Raw genomic sequence first — 17,084 nt, forward strand, 5'->3', positions numbered from 1 at the left:
ATGTTCATACCCTGCTTCTAGGGGGCGCTGTGAGATTAACTGTGAGTTCATCACACGTGAGTCGCCGCTGATGCTCAGGCTCCATTCAGCGCAGCCGTTTGTCTTTCACGGTCTCCCTTTTCTCCTGACTGTACGACCGGTCCGTAAATGCATCGCATGAAGGAGTGACGACGAGACAGACAGCACGCAAACGCATCACGAGCACTCAAAGATGTCTGGGACAACATCTGCGAACATGCATAGAATGAAAAAGGACGAGTCTTTCCTGGGGAAATTGGGAGGAACCTTGGTGAGGAAGAAAAGGTCTAAAGAAGGTTGGTTACCTTTTTATTATTACACATTACATATTATTATTATGTCCTGGTTCAGGATTTGTTCTGTTGTGTTTGTGCCCGTGACGCGGCGTTGAAATGATGCTGTTTGAATGTTATCATCCTCCACATCACAGCGGAACTGCAAACTACACACGATTTATACATTTCTTTTTCTATTGGACTATTATTTTATTGTTTTATCGTTCAGTGCATATTGCAGTTTGGGTAAATGCTGCTTTAAAGTGGTTTTGTGAAAAACCTAAGGTTCATTCATCAAGATGTAGTTTGGTTTGGTGGTGTGTGTGTGTGTGTGTGTGTGTGTGTGTGTGTGTGTGTGTGTGTGTGTGTGTGTGTGTGTGTGTGTGTGTGTGTGTGTGTGTGTGTTTTAAACATTTCTTTGGGATGATAAATGGAAACAGTGTCACACTTTCAAAGGTCCTTGATTATAAATAGACCTCGCAGCCAGGGAACGTTGACAGGACTGCGGTGTTCTCAAGATAAAGGTGTAAGAGGATTTCTGTGTTTGCTGTGGATTAGTCATCAAAATGCTCTTTAAAGTTTGAGTTCAAGGCTTTTTTCAGCCGGTGGCCAAAAACTATTTTCTGCCCACAATCAGATCACTCACTGTGTGGTCAAACAGCTGCAGACTTTAACGCCTCAGTGCGTGCGTGTGCGTGCGTGCGTGTGTACTCACGGCCCTGTGTTTGTGAACTCCCATAAAGGTTCAGCAGCAGGAGGACAGATGAGCTTGGACTGTTCTTGAGGTTTAAAGCATCGAGGTTTTAAATAACGGAATATTTCGCTCCAGTTTAGGAGGAAAGTGTGCAATCAGGGGATTTTCTGGTTTAAAATGAAAACCCTGAGACGGTCCAGCCCAGTCATTTATGTAGGAATAACTGAGTTGCTGTAGCCATTAACTGCTGTCAGGTTTTAGCTTGTGTTTCCAAGCCTTTGCTACAAAACTTGAGAATACTTGACACATGTTTGGTTATGAGCCTGACAGAAAGCGAGAAATGAGCACTAAAAATGACATTTTGCTGATGGGACAAAATAAGCCCCCTTTTTTGGCAAAAGGGTCACATGATGACATTAATTCAAGAAAATCTGTCAACATGTTGATGAATTAAGATCATTCAATCCTGGTATTTAGCAGTTCCTCCTGATTTTTGTGCAGCGCCATCGTGTGGCAGCGAGGCGAATTATGACAGAGTTCATTATAACAGCAGGAAATTGGAGGATTTTTGCTGTAGAACAGTTGGTGACCCCATTCATTGCTGATGCACTTGGGCGTAACTCTTTATGTTCTTTAAGAGGAACGCAGAAGAAAATGAGTCAGCACTGGAAAAATTGACTCAAGGTTGCGAAAGAATCAGTAATAACATCAAATATTGTTGCTATAACAGACTTTTTCTGAATTTGTCTTTAGACTCACCTTAACAACCAGGCACAGGCAGCAGCAGGGTCCAGATTATTGCAACGGCAGCCCTGTGTGTTTATGCTTTTGATAATGCGTCCTGATAAATTCAAAGGAAGTCTGGGTTTCTCTGACAAGGAAGAGCTCCCAGGGTCAGCAACAGACACTGCTGGGCTGATAATTCACACAATGTTCCTTTATAAGGACTTAAAGGATGAGAGTTTGGTCACAACCCCACTCTATTGTCCTTGAGTACTGAGTAATGTGCATGTTTAAGGATGGATGCTGGTAATAGTAAGTCACTCTTTTGCTTTCTGACCAATATGTGGAATTATTGGCTCTTTGTCTCATGTAAAACAACGGATTATTGATACTTTGTGCTCATACTAATATTCACAAGTTCATGCAAACGTCAGTCTTGCAGTAGCTGTGAAATATCCATATGATGTTACTATATGTTGACCAATATACAATATGTTGTACGGGTAGGCCGTGACCCCAAAAAGGGATAAAGAGGATAGGAAGACGAGACAGAAGAACAAACGGGAACTGGATATTTTAGTCACGACACATCAGAGAATTCTGTATTTACCAGCTGGATCCTTTGAGAGTTTTCACAGTTTATCTATATTTAAAAGTTAGCTGGCATAAGTGTGATGCCATAAGTGTAATGTTGTGCTTCCTAGGTGAGACAATGAAGCCGGAGAACAATAGTGTGTAATAAGGCATTTATAACAGGTGGGAAACTCCCAGTTACACAGTGACTCTGCCATGTCCTGGCTGCTGTTATTTGCAGGGTTCTGTGCTGGTGTACATAACCAAAGCTATATTTAAAGTCCAGTCTGTCTTCTCCATAATGCTGAATTATTTATAACCTGCCTGTGCCCCCTCTGGCGTGTCACTGAGAAACCCCGCCCCCTTTGATTAACCACAATTATTCTTTTCACGTGCTGTTTAGAGGCCCTGTTATTATCCTCAAACCTTTGTTCTAAAAGTCTGATCTTTTCCTATTTCGGTGTCTACCGCCACCAAGGAGCTGGTGTAGGATTAATGGCTTTGGCTTCAGGTTTGTATTCAATTAGTCCAACTCTATTAGGAGGGGCAGCCGCGGCTTGATTGATTATTGGCTGCAGCAGAACAAAAACGGGCTCACAGACTCGCTGGCACGGGTCCATTCTTCAGCACCGATGTGAGACGCTCCACCTCTTGCAAATTAAATCCCATGTTCTGTTTGACAACACAGAGGTCTCCGTCCTACCGTAAACACACCCCTCAGCGTCTCCTGTAACTGGACCGCGGAGGTGGGGTGGAGGGCCGTGACAGAAATAAACACGTGATGACGCCCCTGCTCAGACCCACAGACGCACACATACATGCACACTTCTGTCTTTGCTCGCCGCTGCCTTCAGGGGGGGAATCCAGGGGTTTATCATTGGGAAACATGGCCGGGTTGCTGTGTGGAACCAAGAGGAAGAAACAAGGTAATCTGGTTTATTTCTAGTCATAGGAGAACTTGGAAGTTGGTGAGACGAAGCTCAGGTTAGTAACCTTTGTTGATGGTAGAATTGCAGCAACTGTAGCTGGATTAACCGCGGGTCCATGTGAAGATTTCAGCTTTTTCCCTGCATAAAATCTCCCGGTGCTGAGGTTCCATCATACAAATTTTCCCCTTTATCCTTCCTCCATTTGGGCTTTTTTTACTCTGTGGTTGAGTGTAAGGCAGAAGTAATGCAGGCAGATTGCCATGGAGAGAGGAAGCAGCACAATTATGATGAAATGCAGCAGGCTCTCTCTGTAATTACAAAGCAAACTGCTGATGTCTTGTGAGATTCAAGGGCTCGAGCTGTTGCTGCGAGCCGGTTCAATCAGATAGCGAACCTACAGGGACCCCCTACTACTGGGATAATTCTTTCTATCCTCTTCTTCTTTGAAGCCAAGATTCAGCCCAGATTGTACCATAAACACTCTGCTATGCGCTTTCTTTTACCATCTTATCAGTTCCAAAAATGGATGGATTTGTTGGAAAAGCGCTCCTCTTCTCAGGCTTTATTAAATAACAGAGTCAATGCGCCGCGGCAGCTTGTTGCAGGTGCTGCAAACCAAAATACAGGATGATAAAAGCAACGCATCCATTAGTGGAGAAACGTCTGTAAATCCCTGAAGTGTGTCCCCAGAGAGGAGTGAAATAGATTCTGAAACCTGACCTAAACCATATATTCCTGTATTACTGCCGTCAGGCTCACTCTGACCACATTCGGAGTGTGTTGACGTGTGGGAAAAGTCTAAATACTTGCATAGTTCTGCTGCTTTTTATTATCTTTCGGATAATGATGGACAATGGTACCTTGTGGGATGGAAAGAGTGGAAAATGTCTGGAGGATGAGGAAGCGGCAGCTCAGATAAGAGCTCAAAATGACTGAATAAATAGTTTTTGCATCCCCCAGTTTGATAACAAGGTCCACTGGAGCAGAACGTCACATTAACACAATGTTCTACAGGGTGACTGGATACTATAAAAGGTTTTACTTTGGTCCTTTAGCATGAAGATGTGACTGTTTAGATGGTCCTGGTTACCTCTTGCCATCAGTTTACACCTTTCTTGAGTAATAATTGGGCCTAATTTGAATGTTGTGGCAATTAAGAGAATCATTTATGACGCAAAGTGTTAATTGTTTTGCTCCTTGTTGTTTGCATTAAATTGTTTGAAGTGCCTCACGGCTGTGGGCGTTATGGTGATATGATTATGTGGATTCACTAAAATAAATGCCATGAGCGGAATGATAAGAAAATTAATGTCTTGGACCAATTTATGTTATCTATCCCACCTTTAGCTCAGTTGTGGTGCTAATAATGTGTTGCTGCTCTCGGCAGCTTATTGTGTGGATCTAGTTTTACTTTTTTGTCCCCTGTTGTTACTGCCTGTCACGCTCTATAGTTCAATCAGCTAATTTGTGTTATTCTATTTGACTATTATGAAATGCATGATTGTCTTACCAGTGAGTGATCTCCACGAGGAGGGGAAGAATGCCATCAATGCCCCGCTGCTTCCCACAGGGGCAGAAATCCACCCAGAGGATACACTACTGGGTATTTATACACACTTACACACAGTCTTGTGAAAGTATCTCAGTTACAGCTCAAATTTCCAAAAACAAACAAATAAAAGATGCATATACTTGCTCAAATATGGTGTACTTAAGTGTAACTTGGTAGACGACGAAGCTCAACTTACTGATTTCATTTATTTACTCTAGAACTTTTATTACAGTTAAATTCATGAAATAACAAACCAGTCTGTGGTGATGGCAGTTCCATGACCGTAAACCAGACAACATTACTGCCAAATGCTATAATTACATCTCACGCGTCTCTCACTGGCTGTCCTGTTTCAGAGGAAAATGCTGAGCGGGTCATGTTGGACCCAACATCACGGGACAACCTTAAATTCAAAGATCTCCTGAAGGTACAATGGGATCACACAATAAAGGAGAATATCAGAGACGCAGATGATCAAAGTGTGCGTTTGCAGGTCCTGATTGACTGGATCAACAGTGAACTGGAGGAAGAGCGGATCATCGTCAAAGACCTGGAGGAGGACTGTTATGATGGACAAGTGCTCCAGAAGTTATTTGGTGAGAAGCAGCCATTTGGAACCAGAATGAAATTGTCCGGGATACTTGACCACAAGTCTCTGAGGATTATGAAGTTTGCTTTGATCCCGTCCCCAGTTCTTTATCCCTTCATTTCTGTTCGTAACAGAAAAGCTGTCGGGCAGAAAACTGAACGTGGCCGAGGTGACGCAGTCTGAGATCGGCCAAAAACAGAAGCTGCAGACAGTTTTGGAGGCTGTGAACGAGCTGCTGCGTCCTCACGGCTGGACCATCGAGTGGAGTGTGGACTGTGAGTGTTGCATCCTCGAGCCCATAAGACAGCAGCTCATGATTGAATATTTCCCTTCATATCTTCACTAAATCTGGCTGCTGCCCCTCAGCTATCCATTCAAAGAACCTGGTGGCCATTGTTTATCTGCTGGTGGCTCTGGCGATGCACTTCCAGGCCCCCATCAGGCTGCCTGAGCACGTGTCTGTGAAGGTGGTGGTAGTCAAAGTAAGTGTTGTATACTGTATATTGTCAGTGGGAGCCGCAGTTCCGCTCATTTTGTTTTTATCTGAGCAGAAACGAGAGGGCATCCTGCAGACCGCCCTCGTGACGAAAGAGCTGACGAGCACCACAGAGTAAGAGCCGGAGCTTTAGCGTCTAGATGTAGCAGTTTTACACAGAGGCGGTTTCAAACCCCCCACTGTCTTTCCCTGTCTTTTTCAGAATGATGATGGGGAGATTTGGTGAGTCCCAGACACATTTTGTTCTCAAGCCAAACCCTTTGAAAGCTTGTCTTTACTCAGATTTCGTACAAATTCCCTACATGTTGACATAAAAGAGACAACTTCAAGCGGCCTGTGTGAGTCATTTGTTCATCCCAACAGAGAGGGACGCCTTCGACACTCTGCTGGATCACGCCCCCGACAAGCTGAACGTGGTGAAGACGGTAATGTTCCCTTTAAGCTCTCAGACGGAGGAAACATCTGAATGGGAAATAACCGGTGTTAATTGTGTTTCCAGTCTCTCATCACCTTCGTCAACAAACACCTGAACAAGCTGAACCTGGAGGTGACGGAGCTGGAAACGCAGGTAAGATGTTCCAGGAGGATTTAATTTCATGTGTGTCTTTAAATAGGGTGACTGATTCGATGTGCTCGTTGTTTGTTTGTGTAGTTTGCCGACGGCGTCTACTTGGTGTTGTTGATGGGGCTGCTTGAAGATTATTTTGTCCCTCTGTACAACTTCTTCCTCACCCCCGAGAGCTTCGAACAGAAGGTGAATACGACGCCGTGAAACTCTGAAATGGGCCACGGTGCTGGTACGACTGCTCTGTTTTCTGCTCTCTCAGGTTCACAACGTGGCCTTCGCCTTTGAGCTGATGCAAGACGGAGGCCTGAAGAAACCCAAAGCCAGACCAGAAGGTAGTTACACATTTATTACAGAAATATAGGATGAGAAAAGAGTCTTTAATATGTTGATGGAGTCGTCATATTAAAGGTCGACCAGTAGAGGGAAACCTTTGCTCACCATGGCGGAAGCCTTCAGAGCAGCTTCAAACAGTGGAGCTGACTTTCAAAAATCATTTGTCAATTGAAGAACTTTTGCTAATATGCTGATATATTTTATTTAGTTTTACCTCTGTCTACATTGATTTAGCCACATTAGCCTTTGTTTGGGACCAAACAATGCCCAAATAATTGTTTTCTGATATTATTGTATAATTTGAGAAATATCCAGTTAAATTATATGTACTGAAATGACACAGCTAATTAACCTAATTAACGATCTGTGTGTGTTTTCCAGATGTTGTTAACTTGAATCTCAAGTCAACCCTGAGAGTCCTCTACAACCTTTTCACCAACTATAAAAACTCCGACTGAACTTTAAGTCCTTTCACTTTTATTTCTGTGGAAGATAACCTGCACCTCTGGACACTGCAGGAGACCACCCAGGACCCGAAAGTCTTGATATAGGATTTTTTTTAAAAATAGACCCACGAGTCCTGGCCTAATTAATTTTTCTGAATATTCTGAAATGTCAATTAATTTATTTATTCTTTTCTTGAATGTTAACTGCACTCAAGGAAATGCTTGCAAAACGGAGCCTTCATTAGAATACACAGGCGTGGGAATAAGGGAAGGGAATTATGTATGAGGGCATAAATAACGAGACAAAAAGGTTACCAGTGCTGATAACCACTTTTCAGCTCAATTTGCCTTTCAGCTTAGCCTCTTGGCTTAGCCCGTTAGCATAGCCAAGCAGCAACAACTGGGAAAAAGCTTGTGATGATGTGAAGCAATTGCATTTATTGTCATATATTGCTTGTTCACATTATCAGTGTCAAAGAAAACTGGCAAATAACCTTAATGCTAAGGCTAGCAGTGGCAGCTTTTTTCCCGCCTTTTTTTACTAACTGTAGCTTGGATATTCTACTGTACTCTGTCCACCAGCATATTCATAATAAGAAAAGGCTATGCAGCAAAAGAACAAGCAGATCTCACATACATACTATACCTGAATTATGTGCTTTGAGATTGTTCTGACCTATGTACGCCATATCGAGCCATAATTATAAGCTAACGCTAATGTTGCCATAAGTGCTCTGTGTCCTTGCTGTCACAAGAAAACCACATTTAAAGATATTTGTATCGACATTCAGATAAGTCTCCGAGGAGTCCTGGACCTCTGGTCTATCCTGGGAGCAGAGCTGGTCCCCGAAGGGCTACAGAGGGTCACAGTACCACTACTCATCCAACAGCCGTCTGAAATTATCGAGAGTGTAGCTGTCAGTCCTAACAGATGCCTTACTTTTCTGCTGTTTTGTTGTTGTTGTTTATTATTTCCACTCTTGCCGATCAAGAAATAAATGTCTAGAATCAAACCATTGGGAATTTCTGTTGATGTCTGTGATTGGTTACATTTGCTCTGGCTTTCGAGGGAAATTGCCTCTCCAACTGACAATTCCAGCAATTTGGGTTTATCTGAAGGAATTATGGGTTTATTTTAGGCTTTTAGTTCCTCGTCTTGTTCCTTTGTTGCTATGGTAACCTTCCACATACCCCCAAATTGCCCCGTCGTCTGTTCTGACTGGATGTCTTATCTCTTTACCTACATGAGGCACATGCAAAGTAAAGAGCGGCAGGACATGCGAGGGGTCGCCTCTATCATATACACAGTTTTTTTTAGTGTGGTGATCCCGGATGTAAATATCAGTTAGAGCTGACACCACAAAGAGGAACTGCTACCACCCTCTCTTCTGCTTCCTCCCTCGTCTTTGGCAACATTTAATTTTCGTTTAAAGCGTCAGTTTGAGATAGAGCGCAGCCAGATGTTTTCAACAGAGGTCTTGTTCTGATTTAGAGCAGCTCTCTGCCTCCTGCTACTTTGTTCTTTTGACAGACGTCGACATAAATTAAGGAGCGTCGTTCAGCCCATTCGGTGTCGAGTGCCTCCGGGAGAGTAGAAGGTAGGTTTTGCTGATGACACTCGATGACCCGTTTGGTGAAACTTCCTGTCAGCAAGTTGCAGATCAGACACAAAGCAAAAGTAAAGTTTCACAGATGCCATTTCCTCTTATAATTCAGGAAATTCTGACACGATCGGGTCAGAAGTGATGTTTTTGGACCATTTTCCTGTGTTTTCTTCTCTGCAAGACAGAAAGTGAGACGATGACACTTGACATCTTCCTTCATGTTTGACAACCTTTTGAGCAGCTCACCTCAGTCCTCATAAACCTGGTATATAAAAACAGACTCAACATTTTTCAACAGCTGTAAATTGTCTGAAAAACAAGGTCTTTGATGATTCTTTTATTGCATCACAGCTGACTGTACAGATTTTAAGAGACGGCTTAAAAGCAAACGGAAGCAAACAGAATGGAGACGGCTCAGGGTCATAAAGAGGAAGAGCCCACGGATGGTGAGTGTTTTCTGGACATGTGTGCACACAATGCTCAAGCCTCAAATCAACGCTCACACCTTTGCTTTAGGATGAGTTACAGCAAAGCTGAGAGTATTGTGGCACGTTAGAATATTAGCATTCAGCTGCACCACCTGATAAAAGTATTATGGCTGATTTAAAACGTCCCTCTGGTCTCCTGAATGTCCTTGAGGAAATGCCTGGCTTTCCGTCTGTGCTCGTCAGCCCGCGCCAAATCTGGCAACATCTATTTGAACAGCTGGGAAGATTTCATTGTCATACAAATATATAATTATTGATTAGGGTCCAGAACGCACTATCCAGCCGCGTAGAATAATGAGAGACAGGGAATAAATAATGCAGAAGAGTGTGATTTAATTCCACAGTTCATGCAAATTTCAGTGGGCTGCTAATTGATTTTCATAATGTATGGAAACCACTGGCTGTCTGCAGCTGTAAGTGTTTATTTAAAATGAGTCAATCCAAAGGGAAACTGTAGAAACGAAAGCAGTACTGAATTGTACTTTTGAGACTTGTCTTTAGTTAAATAGCAAAGTCAAAATTAACAGACATTAAAAGAGGCAGCATTATATCCATCACATCCATTATAACGTGTATGTTTCCACAGGTGACGTGCAAAAGCTTATTCAGCCAGCATCTCTAAAAGACCCCAATTTTGAGAAATTAAAGGAGGTATGTTGATCTTTGATCACCTTTTTAATCTGTCTTTACTTGATGAGTCGGTAAATGGGCTTGTCCAAGTATGGCTGCGCCGCCGCACAGGCTAATCGTTATAAATTACAAAAATTAATCTCAACTGTCCTGAAGAGGCGAGGGATAACTGTCACTCAGGAAGCGCCTTTCAGGGGCTGCGTGCGGCTGTGCAGCGAAAAGCGCGAAACATATCTGATTCAGTTCCCCGAAGAGGTAAAAGGATCAGTGAAATCTTAATGAACGCAACTATTACGAGTGATGGGAGGTTCAGCAGAGACAGGCAAGACGCTGCTGGAACCGACATGAAAACACAACCTGGCTCGAAGCACGAGCGCATCATGCAAAATCATCAGGATATTAGCTTTGAGGGATGATGTTTTCTTTTATTCACAACGGGCCTTTTCCCTGTAGACGCTGGTGCAGTGGATCAATAGCACTCTGAAACCCAAGCACATAGTGGTTCAGAGTCTGGAGGAAGACCTCTATGACGGACTGGTGCTTCATCACCTGCTGTGTGAGTTCATCAGACTTCATCAGTCAAGTCATGAGTCCCCAGCTTCCTGGTGTTCAGGCGCATGTAAAGATCTGATTGATAATGTTAATTTTGTGCAACCCCAATGGGATTTAATTAGAGTTTTGAGGTCCATCCTGGTGCAGTCACGCTGAAATCAAATCCACTCGACCAACTCGTCTTTTATGTTCAAATTAATGTTGCCAAACCAAAAAATCCTTCCACGGTCCGACTGCACAGATGATAGTCCCCTGATTTCTGCAGCCAGGCTGGCGGGCGTTCACGTTTCTGTGGAGGAGATCGCTGTGAGCAGCACTGCTCAGATCCACAAGCTGGAAGTGATCCTGGAGGAGCTGGACAAGAGGCTGGGCCAGGAGGACGCCGGCGGGCTCAAATGGAATGTGAAGCGTGAGTCATCACACTAAACCAAGGCAGCAACAGTTGGAGAGTTCCCATAATCCACGAATGCTTTGAACATGATGCTAAATCAGTTGGAGATATTTGGTTCGATGCTCTGAAAGAGGGAGATTTTCAGCTCTGCAGTCTGAAAAGGTCAAACTTTGGTATGATGCTGCATCTGCTTAACACTAAAATGAGATTTCTATCAGTGGCACCGCAACCAAAACCCCGGTCTTCCTGTTGACCCTCCGCCATCATGTGGCTATTCTATTTTTAAAGCTTCATTAGTTTTACCCTTTCTCTGCCTCTACACTGAGGCGGACGGCTCTCCCTCAATCCCCACGCCGGCTGTTTTACCACTTTTTATTTTATTGTCTGCTGCTCGCCTGTCAGTCATCCACAACAAAGACCTCCTGGCCACCATTCATCTGCTGGTTGCCATGGTGAAACGATTCCAACCCGAGCTGGAGTTGCCTCCGGACGTGAAGGTCGAAGTGGTGGTTGTGGAGGTGAGGTTTTTCCACCTTTACCTGTCGCCCTGAACCCGCTTGTGATGTCGATCCCGTTTTCTCCCGTCTGCAGGTCAGCGGGAGAGGGATCAAATCCTCCACGGAGGTGGAAGTTCTCACAGAAGATCGGTGAGCAGAATGTTGTGGTGTGTCTCTTTGGCAGATGTGCGAAAGCTCACGTCGGGTTTTGACTCTTTGAACAGGCTCGCCTGCTCCGACTCTCCCGGCAGCACTCGGAGTGAGTAAAGAAGTTTCCCTCATTTGACATGTTGACTCTAAGCAACACATCAGCGCAGCCTGAAGTGACTTTTCCGGGCTGTTCCGTTTCCCCAGAGGAGGATCCCATCGACCAACTGCTGAAGCTGGAGGCTCACAAGGTCAACACGGTGAAGCAGGTATAACAAGGAGAGGGAATCATCTGGGATGTTGAGAAAGAAAAATTCTGTCAAGGATTTAAGGCTCTCTTTCCTGTTTTTTTTCCTTTTGTTTATATGATATAAGAGTCAGTGATTTCCCGTGGCAGTAAACCGAGGCCAGCTAATCAAGACCTCTTGATTTTCTCCTTTCAGGCCATCTTACACTTTATCAACCAGAAAGTGTCCAACTTGGGTCTGCATGTGGTTGACATGGACACGCAGGTAAATAAAACATGTTTTCCGGACTGACAGGGGAGGACATATGTAATCATGATCCTCTTCCCTGAGATCATCTCCCTTGGCCATTGGTGAACTCTGCACTTTGTGTCCAGTTCGCTGATGGCGTGATATTACTGCTGCTGATTGGGCAGCTAGAAGGCTTCTTCATCCCGCTCCATGACTTCATTCTGACCCCGTGCCAGTCCTCTGAGAGGGTACAGTATAGATTCCATAAATCTTTGAGCCATTAGTGATAGATGTGCATCCCAGTGAGAGGCAGAGACACAACAACGACATCATCATTAATATCGGTCTTTGCTATGAGGCCGTAAATAGTAGTAAATGCATTTTTCTGTCATTTTATGACATAAACTGATGCAGATTTAGAGAAAATGCTCCATTCAATACAACTGACAGTAATTATCTTTATTGTTGACATAAACCCTCCGAAACGCATAAAAAAGAAAATAATAATCCTGTTTGACATATTGTGTACACATGTATAAACTGGTGCTAGAAACTTTAAAGAAAAGGGATCTATACATTGCTCTGTTATACTTTCAGCTCCACAATATGACTTTGGCTTTTGACCTCCTCCATGACACAGGCCTCCATGTGGCCAGCATTAGCCCCCAAGGTGAGGAAATAATACCTACAATGACAAGACTAAAATTCTCTACAGAGAGAGAGAGAGAAGAAAAAAAAGTAATTGCAACATAAAGCCCCCCAGGAGCCCTCTGACAGCATTGACAGTCTTTATCAAGAACATTTATCAGGCTGACAGAGAAACGCTAAAATCCGTTGGCATGTGCAACAAGGACGGCCATCGCTCAGGTGGTTTGACTCCATTCCTGCTGAGCGATGGAGCGTGGGTTTGACGCTGAGGATGTGATTGCACCGTGGAATATGAACGAGCGTGTCTAGCATCTCTGAGTATCACTGCAGATGATCGGTTCAGCCCGAGGTCGTCATCATTCATTTAGAGAGGATTAGCGAGGCAGAAGTTCTCCCAGGGTTGATATCAGTTTGGGACCTGCTGGGAGACTTTGGGGATTCTACTTTAAACAGCTTTTTCTATTTTTCTTCCCCATTACGTTGTGAAAAACCAATTTAAATGAGGAACAGAACAGATATACAGATATATTGATTTAGTTCTTAGATGGGCTGCAGCAAAGGTCCAAATCAAGTCGGGGTTTTGCATCAAATTCAACTACAAAACAGCATTTAACTGGAGACTTTAATTAACAAAAGCAGTTTTGCACGTGTGTAAATGGGACGCAAAATAATTTAATGCTTAATTCGCCTACTGCATAGTGACCTTTTTTTGTTACGTGCACAATTCAGTGATCGTAGATTATGGGATGATTTATCTATCAGTTGAAAATGGATGAGTAATATCTTCAATGCGGGATGATGACTGCGGCTTTTTGTCCGATTGATCGCACTTAATTCACTTAAAGGCAAGCAGGAAATCTTAATTTAATTAGGTTGACCGATCTAGCAAGCTTCCTCAGAACATACACAGTATGAGGATTATGATAAAACAGATGAACAGATTAAACGTTTTGATTACATTTTGATTATGTTTCCTTACTAAACTACTCAGTCATCTACTGTACGTAAATGTGATTACAATTGGGGCGCCTCATCAAAAATGTAATGCAAATATGTTCCAGTTTAACTTATTAATAAATCAGAGGAGTGTAAACTACATGAAAAGGAACTCCATCATGAAATATAAACTAAGGGGCTTAAAAACCACTTTGATCTCAAGCTCATCCTGAAAGAAATGATAAAACCTTTCAGGACTAAATGAGCTGAGTCTGTTCTGAAATTTTATTAATAATTTACACACAAACATTCATTACAACGAAACACTCTCTCTCTCTTTAATATTGTGGGGAATCAGCTGTCATATTAGCACTGTTTAGCATATTTTTCCAATGTTGTTATTGTAAAAGAGAGGTTTTTTTTGCTTAATGCTTAAGCAGATTCCTATGTAGGTAGTATCATGATGTAAGATAGAAATAGAGCTGTAAATTACTGAAGACTACTATTGCAAATATAAATCACAGTACGTCCATATTGTTGGCCATGGAGAGCTCCTTAGATTACTGTCATATTCACAGATACAACAGGAACAATAGAAGGACACGCACAGGAATGTATATGTAAAATAAATTAAATGACAGATAATATCCTGAATACGAAAGACAAAACTCTGGACATATTTGCAAAAGATGTCCTGTGTGGGCTTATATCATGTTCAACATCAGAATATGTCATAATTGAATCTTGCACCAGATTTTAGTCAGTTTTCCTGCTATGGGAGCATACTGTATTTATCTTCACTATTATGGGTGAAACGGCCACTTTTGTCCATGTACGCATCAATAATTACAAAAAAGAAGAGAGAAAAATGACTTAACGGCTTCAGTCAGAGGTGAAAGGATCTACCTAACCTCCCTGCAGATGCATTATTGACAACATGCTCTGTATTCTGGCTGGATTTTCCCTTCACAACCATTAAAACCCCCCCTCAAACCTGCTGGCCAGATAGCGCCCCGGTTACTGTTAATTTAGGGACCAGTGCGATTAATCTAAGCCAGGGGCAAAAGGCTAATTTAATTCATTTTTAGTGTCTTTTTAATTACCAGCATAATTGCTGTGGTGGAATGAAGAATCCAAGCACTCAAGGTCTAAAAGTGGAACGCAATGTGCACGTTAATTGGGTTAGCCACCGGTAAAGTTGATCTATATGTCACATTCTCTCAGTTAGTACATCTCACAACTGAAAGCAATTTTGTCTTGCCAAGGACATATTGATTAGATCTCCATCTAATGTTGTTTTTGTCCCCCTGATCTATGACCTTAAAGGACAGCTGGTGGGAATAGTTATGAGCTAGCTTTGCTAAAAGCGTCTTCCTGTTCTTGCTGCCTCGGTGGCTCCGCGACTGCCGAGAGCGCCTGATAAATACTCACAAACTGTTTCCTCCTGGATTCTGTGACAGATATCGTCTCTCAGGACATCACTGCGACCTTGAAGATTCTGTACGCGCTCTTCAGGAAGCACAGAGGCAAATGAGGGGAAGGAGAAGCAGCAGAAAGACTTCGTGCTTCATCGGCCCGTACATTGTTGCAAATGTTTTTAAGGGCATTTCCCTCCTACAGCTACTCCCTCTAGCTGGTATGGCATCAGTATTTTGAAGTAAAAATCATCTAATTTGCCTTCCTTACAAGTCCAACCTTCATGTTATCTATCAAAGGGGTTTGTGGGTATTAAAAGACTGATTAGTTTTGGAGGACGAGGCAGTTTCAAGAGCAAAGCAAGAATTCTGCCCCACTGTTGCGCCTCTGTGGATGCCAGTGGTGAATGCCTGGCCAGTTCGTTGCGTGCGACCTTCCCTGACTTTGGATGTGTGTATATCTGTGCATGCATGCGAACAAATGACGAATGAAGATGACAGAATTGCACCATATGCAATGACGTGGCTGTGGCGACAGTGTAAAGATCAAAACAATATTCTTTTAGTGCCATGTCTTTGTCAAAATGTCCTTTTTTTGCTTTTATCTGCTTTTATCCCTCCGAGGGCCCCAGACCTTGTCTAATCTTTGAAAAAGTGTAGATTCTTTTTTTATTTCTTGTGTTGCATAGTTTTTCACAGTTCAATGTCATACATGTGGGGAAAACCCTTAAGGCTGAAATGGAAGAAAAAAGGAATCCCTTAACTTCTCTGGTAACGCTCAGAGGTTTTCTAAAAACCTAAATATATCATTACAACCAGCACCTTTGTGCTTTTGATTTGTGAAAATAATTGTGCAGATGTAAATTAGATCGGGAACCAGCTACTGTCACATTTCTCTCCTGCAGGTTTTTGGGAGACATTTTTGTTGACATTCATAGAGTCAGATTAATCATTTCCACCAAGGGGTTGAAAAATACTCTATATTCAAATTGTATTTTCTTGACATTTGAAAAAAAAATAAAATACTGCATGAAATCAGCTTGGCAGCAGAGACAGAGGGAGATGGAGGGAAAGCGTGGGCGGAGTTGTGTTTCTAATCATATAAAAGGTCCGTTTTGATAGAATGACCACTTTCAATACAAGTAAATTGCACATTATGAATGGGGAAACCACACACGAATAGGCACCAACAGCGATACTGAGCGATTGGTGACAGCCTATGATAAGTATAGAAATATGGTATCGTGATATGATTCGTATACGAAAACTGCGCCTTTGTGTTGCAGAGGGCAAACCTCTTTAGGACAAATCGGTGAAAATAGTGAAATGCAGGCTGAATCAATCATGCAAACAGCTCATGTAAACACTACTGTGTCTTTGGCGCGCGTGTTCGATTATCTGTAGGACACAAAAAGTCAAGAGAGATTAATGTCTTTTTAGCCACCGCGCGCATATCTGCAAAAAGGTTACAGCTTAGTCTGCCGTCAGTGTCAGAAGGATGCGTTTCAGGCCCGAACTGAGATTAAACCCGTTCTGCCCCGCTGGCAACGGCTTTATCTTTAATTAGGATACTTCTTCCCCAACGACTCCTTAAGGTGACACGACAGATCCACAAATAAACGATGTAAACTAAATACATTTTCAATTTCTGATGTATAAATGAGCGGGTTTTTGGGAGGGAGGACAAATGGTGGCGAAGCGCTCCAGAAGTGTCTTCCTCTTTCTGACAGCAAACTCGGGTGAATCCACGTCCCTCGTCAACGTGGACAGATGCATCCGTCTGTGCACGAGTGAAGAGCAATGCAACCGCGTCGCTCCGAGGCTTCTGCCGCTGCATTTACAAAACAGACAGTCACGAGTTCCCCTCACCCAACGCCGTCAATCCAGATGCGGTGTGTTTAAAGCAGGACACAACAGACATCATTAGGAGGATGAAGCTTCTTCGTGAGAGTTGTTTTCCAGTCTTATTGTTATTGATGAGTTGGGTTCGGGTCTCGATGGCAGTGTAAATGTATGTCTATGCGTAAATGTTTTCTAAATCTGGAGCTGGAACCAGGGAGGTCAACACCGATTTAAACTAGTTCACTTCACTCCAATTCTTCTT

At 42.9% G+C, this 17,084-nt stretch overlaps 2 protein-coding genes across 7 annotated transcripts; both read left to right on the forward strand.

Moving 5' to 3' along the window:
• The first annotated feature begins 77 nt into the window (after positions 1-77).
• parvb (parvin, beta) lies at positions 78-8,209 on the forward strand. 4 transcript variants are annotated; one of them, XM_057051752.1, is made up of 13 exons: positions 78-314; positions 4,726-4,815; positions 5,121-5,191; positions 5,258-5,360; positions 5,488-5,628; positions 5,720-5,835; positions 5,905-5,963; positions 6,052-6,071; positions 6,213-6,274; positions 6,349-6,417; positions 6,502-6,603; positions 6,677-6,749; positions 7,132-8,209. In XM_057051752.1, exons 1-13 carry the CDS (start codon positions 212-214, stop codon positions 7,206-7,208), a joined length of 1,086 nt encoding a protein of 361 aa, XP_056907732.1. In that variant the 5' UTR covers positions 78-211; the 3' UTR covers positions 7,209-8,209. The 4 variants fall into 4 exon arrangements, with proteins under 4 accessions (XP_056907732.1, XP_056907733.1, XP_056907730.1 ...); XM_057051753.1 differs by lacking the exon at positions 78-314 and adding an exon at positions 1,865-2,022; XM_057051750.1 differs by lacking the exon at positions 78-314 and adding an exon at positions 2,084-3,267.
• Positions 8,210-8,532: 323 nt separating this feature from the next.
• parvg (parvin, gamma) lies at positions 8,533-15,801 on the forward strand. 3 transcript variants are annotated; one of them, XM_057051754.1, is made up of 14 exons: positions 8,533-8,794; positions 8,913-9,065; positions 9,152-9,246; positions 9,875-9,939; positions 10,372-10,474; positions 10,736-10,879; positions 11,264-11,379; positions 11,453-11,508; positions 11,583-11,617; positions 11,713-11,774; positions 11,949-12,017; positions 12,128-12,229; positions 12,579-12,651; positions 15,026-15,801. In XM_057051754.1, exons 3-14 carry the CDS (start codon positions 9,204-9,206, stop codon positions 15,097-15,099), a joined length of 942 nt encoding a protein of 313 aa, XP_056907734.1. In that variant the 5' UTR covers positions 8,533-8,794; positions 8,913-9,065; positions 9,152-9,203; the 3' UTR covers positions 15,100-15,801. The 3 variants fall into 3 exon arrangements, with proteins under 3 accessions (XP_056907734.1, XP_056907736.1, XP_056907735.1); XM_057051756.1 differs by having other exon boundaries at positions 8,982-9,065; XM_057051755.1 differs by having other exon boundaries at positions 8,986-9,065.
• The last annotated feature ends 1,283 nt before the right edge of the window (positions 15,802-17,084 follow it).

The sequence above is a fragment of the Takifugu flavidus genome, chromosome 13 (assembly GCF_003711565.1).
Source record: "Takifugu flavidus isolate HTHZ2018 chromosome 13, ASM371156v2, whole genome shotgun sequence".
NCBI classification, from domain to species: domain Eukaryota; kingdom Metazoa; phylum Chordata; class Actinopteri; order Tetraodontiformes; family Tetraodontidae; genus Takifugu; species Takifugu flavidus.

Bases quoted from the DNA above. Each gene is read 5' to 3' on its own strand.
- parvb (XM_057051750.1), top strand. From the start codon at position 3,102: ATGCACACTTCTGTCTTTGCTCGCCGCTGCCTTCAGGGGGGGAATCCA. The intron at 6,418-6,501 runs GTAAGATGTTCC...TTGTTTGTGTAG, and splicing joins TGACGGAGCTGGAAACGCAG to TTTGCCGACGGCGTCTACTT. The intron at 6,750-7,131 runs GTAGTTACACAT...TGTGTTTTCCAG, and splicing joins ACCCAAAGCCAGACCAGAAG to ATGTTGTTAACTTGAATCTC.
- parvg (XM_057051754.1), top strand. From the start codon at position 9,204: ATGGAGACGGCTCAGGGTCATAAAGAGGAAGAGCCCACGGATG. The intron at 9,940-10,371 runs GTATGTTGATCT...TTTTCCCTGTAG, and splicing joins ATTTTGAGAAATTAAAGGAG to ACGCTGGTGCAGTGGATCAA. The intron at 11,775-11,948 runs GTATAACAAGGA...TTCTCCTTTCAG, and splicing joins AGGTCAACACGGTGAAGCAG to GCCATCTTACACTTTATCAA.